Raw genomic sequence first — 10,163 nt, 5'->3', positions numbered from 1 at the left:
TATATATATATATATATATATATATATATACTGACGGTAGACTGTGTATTCGCTTTTAGGCCTGTTTAGGGATATAATGGGGATATGAATTGGGTTTTAGTAATTAAAAATTTAGGTGCAGCATATATCTTGATCTGATTGCCTACGTAGGCGCAGCAGCGGAGAGCGCACAATGTACTACCATATTGGCGTCTCGGTTTGCTCGATGGCTGCATGCAAGCCCGATGCACCTTAGCACAGCTTCTAGTTTGCAGATACGGAGTTTTTAGTTATTTTTAAAATATAGTATCGGTTTAACTACCCTTGTGAAAACTTGACACACCTCGACAAAGTGAACAGGTGTGGACAGGCTATTGACGTGGGGGGACGGAGCAGCTGTCTTCAAGCACGCAGGATACTTGCGTGACTTATAATTTTATGTATCAGTTTCGTTTGAGGGCAGATGTGTCATATGGGAAGAAGTTGCTTGGGAAGTCCCCCGTTTATCAAGAAAGTATCGGCAACCATGCTGCATGCTCAGCGCCAGCACATCGTCATGCAGCAACTCAAGCTCATGCCCAGTAAAACTGCAACTGGCCTCGACGCCAATTGTACCTTTTGGTAGCTGCTGAATGCATTGCTTTTGTCGGCATAAGAACAAGCTCGACACAATGGAAAGGCAACAGAAGGGCTCCATTTGTTCTCTGGCGTATGGGTCTCTAGCTGAGGCGGGGGCTACAGTTGACACCCATCTACTAGAATTATGCCGCCCCCATTACAAGGTACCAAGCGCACTTTTGCCAGTGGCGAAATATGGATTGCCGCATCCGCAAAGTGGCGCCGGCCTTCGGTCTTTCAGGGGAGTTAACGATGTCCTTTTTACACCGTATTGTCCATCACTGCTCTTGGCGTGCACGCCTGAAGGCACCATTCTTACCTTCGACATGAATCATGAAGCATTCATTTCTGAAATGCCGGTAGCTGGGGAACCTGGTGATATGCCCAATCCAAACGGCTATGCTCCTTGCGTCCATGTGAACCGGGACCCCAACACTCCTCTCCTTTTTTCTGGTTCCCCAAATGGCGATGTTATGGTATTTGACTCACGCATTTCAGGCGTCAGCGCAAAGCTTCTTGGACCGAAGTTGTGCCCCATACTTCGTCTTCCTTCTGCACATGATGGTGCTCTTTGTGGAATCGGCACAGGAGTGGCATTGCATCCACAGTTATTTCTCACGGGAGGCCGCGAAGACCGGTGGATACGGGTATTTGACCTTCGTTTTCCATTTCATTACAGTTCCGGAGGCTCTGGCTGCGGAATCCCAACCCCATATCCACTGGAAGCAAAGCGCCTAGGGCCGAGTGAGCAGGATAGAGACTACCCTTCACTCTTCATGACGTTTGATGTGTCCCCGGATGGCTCTTTACTGGCAGCATCTGTAACTCGGTATCGTCCTGCTGAGAACTTCGGGATACGGGGAATGTTGGAGGGTTCTGATGGTGAGACAATTCTCATCAGCCTTCCCGACGGTCTGCGTGCCATCAAGACAATTGCTTCCGCTGATGGATGTGCAGCGGATTTCGTTCAGTTTTCGCCCAACGCCAAGTATATTTTGCAGACCGGCGGTGTAGGAGCAATACATTGCAAACTGTGTTGGCAGTGCGCATGCCGTTGTTTTTGTGGTCCCAGCTTTCGCCAGAGACACTCTTGTGCGCCGCAGAATATCACCAGCGGTTTCCAGCTTCGTACGCTGGCTTGCAAAGGATGGGAACGTGGATCTTTGACAGAACTACAAAATGACGACGAATTTGGCACAGAGGATGCTATCCACAAGGGCCGACTGATGTCATGCCATTTACCGAATGGGTGCCGGTGCGCGTATCACCGCGCACAGCTCGTTAATCTTGTTCAGTCAAACAGAGCTGTCAACTTAAAAAGTCCCGCTGACAGTGCTGTTGCTTTTACTGATTCATTCTGCCTTTCCCACTCTCCTAAAGGCCTTCGCCTGCAGCCGAGTACAGGCGTTCAGATCGATCCGCCTAGATGTTGTTCACCGTCACTGCCACCGGCTGCGGGACGAACCGGTGGGCTCCTCCGTCTATTACATTTTACGCTGCACGGCCCCCAGAGTGCTTACGCACAGAGTTGCAGACAGCGTTTCTGGGACCATCTCTTAAGGGTGCAGGGCTCAAAGGCTGTTGCAGCCAGAGCTGATGGTGCTGCTGCTAAGGAGGTGTTGCAGTTTATGGATAGTGACACGCAGCACCAAGCTGGAAGCGTTGACGATTGGAATCAGGTGTCTGAGAGCTCTACTGATAATGGCGGCAGCAATGAGTCGCCAGCAGTTTCAATGCGAGGAGCGAAAGCCCCCGCGACAACAATGTCCGAGACACGAGGAACCACCGTTAGTGACACACGAGCACAAACTAAGCCACTATTATTCCCACTTCTTCATCCACAACTATCTCACTTTACCGCCAGCTGCGGTCCAATCCATCCTGCTTTCGTCCGTGCGGAGGGGGCTACTTGGCCATTCAAGTGTCGGTTGTGGGGAGGGCTCGTTGTCGGGTATGGTGGCTCCACAGCGGATCGTTGTGGCTGCAGCCGGTTGTATGAGGGCCTGAAACTATGGGACTCCACAACAGGTGTCGTACTGAGCTGGGCAGAAGGCGAATTGGTGAGTGCAGGAGCAAGCTATCTGCAATTGCGGTTCTCGTCTGTAGGCAGATGAGACTGGCAATGCCCAACCTCGTGCTACTAGCACGAGGTTCTGGTGGGCGAATGTTCAGCAATGCGCATATCAGGCAGCTAAACTGGACCACAACAATGTTTGCCACCAATGAGCTGCTGGCAGGTGGGACTGTATACAGTATACGGAAGCAGATTGTGTGCTGTTGCTACTTTCAGGCGTCAGAGGACACCTTAAGGTGTATTGCGCCCCTTCCGGATGTCAGCTCTGGCCTCCTCGTCACTGGAGGATATGTACCCTCTGACTTCGGCAAGATGCGGCAGTCCGCTTCATCAGCGGGATTGACGTTTTGGTCCCTTCAGCGTCGGGACGATCTGCTGATGGCCGCCCTTGATGGTTCGTTTTCGCTGGAGGTACAGTTGAACGACGAATCCCCTGGAGGGGGCGATGATTAGGAGGAAGTCATCGACGACCGTAGTATGGGCTTCACAACAAAAGAGTGAATGCCCTGATTCAATGCTGTAGAATGGCACTTGCACCTTGAATTCTGGTGCCTCGCATTGCGACACTAACGAAGTCGCCTACTGTGCGTTCAGTTGTTTCAGCAACATATTTTGCGTGGCCTCGTACCAGAGAGCGGGCAGTTAAACAATTCCTCCAAACCGAGTGGGTTTGGACGACATGCGAGGCTGCAACAATGTAGCTAAGTAACCACTGCACTGCCCGTACGTGTTGTCATATATACTATTAGTTTAATTTCACCGGATGTTTTCTGGTATCATTTCGGAACCCGATCCGGGTATTATGAACTGCACCAATCGACAGAAAAAGAAGTGGTATGTCGTAGCTTACGCTAGTCGTCAAGAATGCGCCGCCGTCTGCTCACAGGGCGGCGTTTGGCTGCACCGCGCACAGCCCTGCCACGAGGCTTCGCTTCATTTGCAGCGGTTTCTGCACAACCTGCATTGCGCGCAGCAGTCGTTAACATGTCCTCTGCAGGTGCAAACAGACTCTCTGATTCCGAACAGTGCTTATCGGTGACGGTTGCACGGGGCTGTTCCTGATCCCCGTCTGGTGCGTTCCTGTGTGTTTCTTCGGATTCGGCGTCAACCCGCAGACCGGTGGAGTGCTCGGCCTCTTGCTGGGCTTGTTTCTGCCGTGTCTCCGACCCCGTGACTTCATCCTGCATTTCTGGCTGCTCCTCGTGCAGTTCCCCAGGACCACGTGAAGCCAGTGCTGGTTTCTTTGTTCCTGCTTGCGAATCAACATCCATGGAGGCTGGTGCATCTGATGCACATTCAGCCAGTGGTGGAAGCGGTTGCTGCTGCACCAGAGCCAGGTCAATCAGCCCAAGCATCTCTGCTGCCTCCTCCTCTGTGAATCTGACACGCAACATCACAGCAGAAGCAGGGGACACTATCGTGCGAAATTCCCCGTCACTTGCGAGATTCTGTAAAAGTAACTTGGATACAAGTAAACAAGGTACCGGATCAAACAGGGGCATAGAAGCACTCAAAAAGGAATGTGTAAGCAACTTGCATGTGTCGTAGCAAACCTGCTTGAACAGTCGTCTAGATACATGTATATCTCGACTGGCTTGAAGGCGCCGAGATTCAGGATGGTGAGCAGCTCCAATTCTGTGAGGCCAAAACGATGGAAGAGGACGTCGAGGCACTCGCGACAGCGCCGACTGATTAGCGGTGACACCCCCCCAGTTCGAGTGGCGCCAGTTCCACTGGCTCTTCTGTTGACAACTTGAGCACTTGGTGCCCGCTTTGGCGGGACTCTAACTCCTGCTGTATGGCTTCTTGATCGATCTGCGAGGTTACGCGCATCCGTTGGTGCGCGCACGAGGTGTAGATAAGGGCATGTCTTCCGAATGTAGTCCTGCACCATCTGGTTGAACATATGTTGGTAAAGCAGTTCTTTAACTTGATCTAAACTGAAACGTTCGACCGAGTGATCAGTCTGCCAGCTGACGCTGTCCTCACGATCATTGAATTTCCGAGGCTCCATATTTGAGACAGTTGTGGGTGCTGAACTACCTGAATTGACTGAGCTTGGCTTGCTAGCCTGTCGCAGTAAACACTCGACAGACGGCAGCAGTTGTTGTTGCTGTACTAGAAGGAGCATCACTTCCATATTTGTAATGGTGTCGCACCGCTCCTCCAGAATCTTCATTTTGCAAAGTTGACGGGGTGACTATAGCGATGCCCAAATATCCGGATGAAGTACTAATGCCATCGACGCAGTGGTTCTTCCCGAAGTGCTGCCATGGATGCGCCCAGTAGTTGTTTAGCAGTTGCAACTATTTAGATTATCAGCTGAATATATAGGTAAGAAATATGGCAAGTCACGAGAGGCTTACTTAGTGCTGTTATATTCAGATATTTTAGGGGGTGCAGAGCCCCCTCTACCAGCTACTTATAGAGCGCCAATATATAAAGCTTCGGATGACAGTCTGTCGACAGTGAGTCCATGATATCGATCGAAAATAATCAACTCGGGTCTAAAACAATATCGTCCAGGAAAAGATGTAGAGTCCAAATAAGTCTGGGAGAGAAAAGCCTGCTGCAGTGGCGGGCTTGCAGGGTTGTCCCTGAAGGAAGTGTGTAGAGACAGTAATTTGCTAAATATACGGCATTTACTAAAGTTTTGTGCACCAATACGAAGAGAGGCTCGTGTTCCCGATGATCAAGCAGGTCTACGCTGACCGTCTTCCGCATGCGTTCCAGTCCCACGGGTATCACTTCACGCCTTCACGCCTTCAATAGAGGCGAGGACATTCGGGACATTATTGGGATTTATTTCTATGGATTTTCACAAATGCGGTGAAATGGTTGGGTTGTAGGACTTTCTGATATTCTTTTTGCTTCGCGAGCTCATGCCAACCCATCGGGTGAAATATTAACTGCCGACGCGGGGATAGCATTCTTTTCTGAGTGGCTCGAATGAGCTTTTCGCGCCCTTGTGATTTATTTATTTTGCGGGAATACGGGGCAGCTCCTGTGTGTGGGAGGTAGATGGTCTGCTGTCAGCCCGGCGACGCCAGAACACAGGGAAAGCCATGGACATTTTCCAGTGCTGTGCTTTTCTTCCGTAGATCCTTTCTTTTGGCAGTCTGTGCACGGCCCGAAGATGGAACAAGTCGACTTGTTCTTTACGCACATCCCGCCGGTGACGCGAGTCTGTCTCGTGTCCTCCACTCTGTTGATGGCCCTCTGCACGCTTGAGATCATCTCACCCTTCTCCTTGTACATGAACTGGCAGCTTGTTTTCACGCACGGACAAATCTGGCGCTTGATTACGTGCTTCCTCTTCTTCGGAACTTTTTCTCTCCACTTTTTCTGGAATGTTTACGTCCTTATTTTCTATTGTTCAACTTTGGAGGAGCATCGCCGTAGTGCAACATTCCTATGGATGCTCATCTGCACTGGAGGGCTTCTTCTGGTACGTTTAAAATGCATACACTTACTCTAGTAGATCTTTTAAACCTCGTTCTCGAGAAGCTGTTGCATCGCGCAGTACGCGATGAGTTGCACAGTTTTCCCTCCATAGCTTCTTTGCCCTCACCAAATATTCGAAACGGGCACTTTTCTGTCCTCTCATTTTGCAGGCATTCTCGTACATTTTCGGAGTGAGTTCGTACTTTTTTAGCGGCTCAATGATTAACGTCATGACTTACATATGGGGTCGCCGGAATCCGAACACGCGACTGTCCATTTTCTTCATGCCTGTGCAAGCTCCGTACTTGCCCTTCTTGCTGGCCTTGTTATCCCTTCTGGTGGGCTGGAATATGGCGGACCACCTCGTTGGCATTGCAGTCGGCCACTTCTACTATTTTTTTGAAGACGTCTACCCGCTCTTGCCGACCAGCAAGGGATTCCGCATATTCCGGACCCCGCGGATCTTGATGTGGCTCCTGAAACAGTCGGAGGACTGAGGTTAACGCTCAACGCCAGAATTTCCTCTGCACCAGCACCACTCGAATAGCTTATCAATCGGGGCAAATGACGTCGCGTAATAGGAGTACCCGGTCTGCAATTTGTTAGGGACTTCTGCAGGGCCAAATGGCATAGTGCAATCACTGCAAGCAGTCCCTTCTCTAGCAGTGCAGATTATACAGTGAGCACGGAATCTTAGGATTCCACCGGCACTCGTGTTGCCACCGCTGTTATGAAGTTCCTCAGGCTTGCTGGCGAGCCGGATAGCGGGTGAGCACTTGCCCACACTGTATCGGCAGACCAAGTATATATAATGGCCAGAGTGTCTCAGTTATTCCTCTAACGTTATGCGCTCAGACATTTCTGGATGGTATCCCTGGTGGGTTCACTAGGCGCCGTGCTCCTCCGTCTTTTAGTTAAGGGCATTCGCTGAGCGACATGGCTTTTGGAGCCCATTGAACTCCTCTAGGCATTTTTGTGCTAGTCAGAGGAGGCTTACAGATTTGTGATGCTTCGTTAATTCCTATCGCGTACTGTTTGAGCCAGTCCACGAAATGTTCCTACATGTTTAGGGAGGCCTAGCTCAGTTGGCTAGCGCAAGAGGCTACCAAGGCTCAAATCAGTGTGTGCACAATATTCCGGCGCACAGTATAGGTCAAACTGTAGTCGCAATTCGGCTCTGCTCCTCCAAGGCTAGCTGACATTGCCTTGACGAACTGCCGGTAAATCAGCCTTGCCGCCGAAGTTACTCCGGGAGTCCCATTCAGTGGTCCTGCAAGTGCTCGGGAGCCAGAGACAGATACTCTTTCTCTGTTCGACGGCGGTTGTAGGTGTCGTCGTAAGGAATGGCAATAGGATTCGCCACTGGAGCTGCTGAAGGGTAATTGGATGCGGCCAATTTTGCGTCCATATATATCATTTGCACGCGTAAAGCCGTCTATGGGATATGCGCAGCTAGAACGGCCTTAAGCGCCACTTCTGCACTTAGATTTCAATATGGCTTGTTGTTGTACTGCTGCGTAGCATGTAGTAGCCCTTCTGGTTGTTTCCATCTCGACTCTACACAATCTAACTTAAGGAGTCTTGTTTATACATGTCAGCACGAAGTTGGACGAGGGCCTAGTCTCTGTGCCGACCCCATGTATCCAATCAAATGAGGATCACTGGATTGGATACCTAGTTACCAGTACTTCCATTTGCTACTACTGTAATACTTTGTCATATCAATCATGAGGGTGTGTTGTGACTTGCCAAAGTATTACTGTTTGTTCGGTACTAACCCCCGCTAATGTTTGTGCTGTTTCTGGTATGCAAAGAAATGAGCATTACGAGCTCCTTAATGGCTATGAACCCAGTGGAACCCATTACTCTGACAAGTCAGTGCCAGTCAGCGCCGTAGTGACATGAGGAAACGTCGTGATGGAAGTCTGATATAGCCAAGACAAGCAAGCTAGCAACTGCACGAGAGATACAAAGCGTGAATCTCTCAATTCGCAGCGCGTCACTTCTAGTATACATCACTGCACCTTCCGTTGAACGAAATACTACTGCGGCGTTGCCCTACGCTTGGCGTTAAACTTTTCGGCACTGCGAAGAGGGAGAGAGCAGGGACAAGCTTTCTTCACCAAGGTTCATAACTTGAACAAGAAGTTGCGTGGGCGTACCCTATATTTTTAATATAAGATTCACACAGGTGGTTCGCCAATAGTCTACGAACATTCTCGTGGTGTTTGCCACTGTGGCTGGTAAACGTAGACGGGTCCAAAGTGTTCGGTGCTTGCTTCCCATTCAGTGCACTCTTTGATCGTTTTAATATATCCGCACCGATAGGCTACGCTGAAAGATTAGCCTTGAGATCCCCGGGGTGTTTGCAGAGTGATACAGGGCCCAGGAACTAAAGCTGCGTCGGCTCAAAGAGGGTTACGCTTCACTCTTGCGCTTGAAGGGCAGGATCAAATAGTACTTATATGCAAAACAAAGTTAAGCCTGCACGAAGATGTACTTAGTGGTTCGATCAACCTTTCGTTTGCAGAATGGTTGTGCATAGCGCCCCGGCCAGGAACTCAACGATAATGTTCTTTCTCGTCGACTTCCTTGGGAAAACTGCAATTGGCAGTAGGAACGGGTCATCATTGAAAATAAGAGCACTGTCAGGAGGGCAGGTTTTTACCTCTTTCAAACTGGTTCCAGTGAGCAGTATGTTTGCTCAGTGCGTGTCGACTGCTGCTTAGGGCTGCTCCACCCATCTTGCTCCCTCCTCCCAACCAGGCAGTTGCGAGGGTGCAGCCATAAATATCATTGTTTTGCACACTCCCCTGATACTGTGGCCTGGCAGATCTTTTCTGCCTGCCGTCCCTCGCAGTGTTTTCACTGAGTGACCTGCAACGATGGGCCATGCAGAGCTCTCCACGTAAGCTGTTTTCCCCCTCAAACCAGTTCCTTGAATGAGGAACTGGATTTTATGAGCTACTTCAAAGGTTTTGTGACCTCATATTAGCTTGTTGAAGTAATGTGCTATCAAAACTTCACTCCACGGTATAAGGATCGCCCGTTCTAGGCCCAAACCCCCCACTTGGCTGCTCTCCTAAGTGTCGTAGGTGGACCATTGGCTCTGTAGTGTCACATTGCTATAACAACCTTTTCCTGGTTGTATCAAGTTGAGCTATGGAATTATTTTACGCTTTCTGGCCGTTAATATTGTCACCAACGAGACGGAATGGCTGCTCAAGGTGCGGGATTTAGCCGCATTTCGGATGATCACATAGCAAGTGTGATTCGTGATTCAGACGAATGGGCGTTTGTGGAATACATGATCCAGATTAATACAAGGACATCCCGTGTCAAGCTCCTCCATGCTTGGCACCTGTCACCTCTCCCCGTTGTGAACCAGTTTGAGAGGCGGACAACGGTGAGACTGCGAGTGGCTTACAGCAACCATTTAAATTCCTAACAGCCTAAACGATAGACCCAACCATCTACCTAGAAGTAGTTATTGGCGTGGCGTTGGTAGCCAATCCGGCGACAATCCTACTGCAACTGTGCTTATGCTCATTCAGCGCCGTCTGGTGGTGTATTCATTTGTCGACGCTTCCATGCTTGACGAGGAGAATTCCATTCAGGATGTTGCCAGGCGGGGCTTCAAGATTGGTCCTCGGGGAATGAAGTTCATCCTGGGGAACTTCAGGTGTGGTGTCGTCGGTGGACTAATTAATAGAGTACTTGACATCGCTGACCTTGCTTGCCCTAACACCAAATTAGAAGGGTATAGATGATATATTTAGCACCCCTACGATAGTCATATTAGTATTGGAAGAATAGCATGATGTGCTATATGTGTCAACTGCTTGCTCTTGTCTTTTTTGCAGTTTACAGGGAATTCCGCTTCTACGGGGGGGACCGAAGGATGCACCGGATCCTTTCACGCTTCCTTCATGTGGGCTGCAGATGCACAGACACGGCGATGTGCTTATGCTACACGGGCATGCTCTCGTCATCAAGATGCTAGCGACAGTATAGTTGTCTCTATCTACCCTCATGGAAGACTTCTACT

At 49.8% G+C, this 10,163-nt stretch overlaps 3 protein-coding genes across 3 annotated transcripts; 2 read left to right on the top strand and 1 right to left on the bottom strand.

Annotated features, from left to right (window-relative positions):
• Window positions 1-650: 650 nt before the first annotated feature.
• On the top strand, window positions 651-3,124 carry EMWEY_00051090 (hypothetical protein, conserved; the record flags this gene model as incomplete). Its single annotated transcript, XM_013479672.1, has 4 exons — window positions 651-1,607; window positions 2,124-2,362; window positions 2,585-2,657; window positions 2,888-3,124. 4 exons carry the CDS (start codon window positions 651-653, stop codon window positions 3,122-3,124), a joined length of 1,506 nt encoding a protein of 501 aa, XP_013335126.1.
• A 398-nt stretch (window positions 3,125-3,522) lies between these two features.
• On the bottom strand, window positions 3,523-4,850 carry EMWEY_00051080 (hypothetical protein, conserved; the record flags this gene model as incomplete). Its single annotated transcript, XM_013479671.1, has 2 exons — window positions 3,523-4,051; window positions 4,225-4,850. The coding sequence occupies 2 exons, from the start codon at window positions 4,848-4,850 to the stop codon at window positions 3,523-3,525; spliced, it is 1,155 nt and encodes a 384-aa protein (XP_013335125.1).
• A 4,479-nt stretch (window positions 4,851-9,329) lies between these two features.
• EMWEY_00051070 (Chromosome III, complete sequence, related) lies at window positions 9,330-10,123 on the top strand (the record flags this gene model as incomplete). The annotated part of the gene is made up of 3 exons (XM_013479670.1): window positions 9,330-9,521; window positions 9,670-9,797; window positions 9,979-10,123. Coding segments are annotated over 3 exons (465 nt in total), but the record flags the coding sequence as incomplete, so codon positions are not given.
• Between the last annotated feature and the right edge of the window lie 40 nt (window positions 10,124-10,163).

Source organism: Eimeria maxima, genomic scaffold (assembly GCF_000499605.1).
Source record: "Eimeria maxima Weybridge genomic scaffold, Emw_scaff1285, whole genome shotgun sequence".
In the NCBI taxonomy this organism is placed as follows: Eukaryota; Apicomplexa; class Conoidasida; order Eucoccidiorida; family Eimeriidae; genus Eimeria; species Eimeria maxima.
Note: the sequence above shows the minus strand (reverse complement) of the source record. Positions and strands in the feature narration are given on the sequence as shown.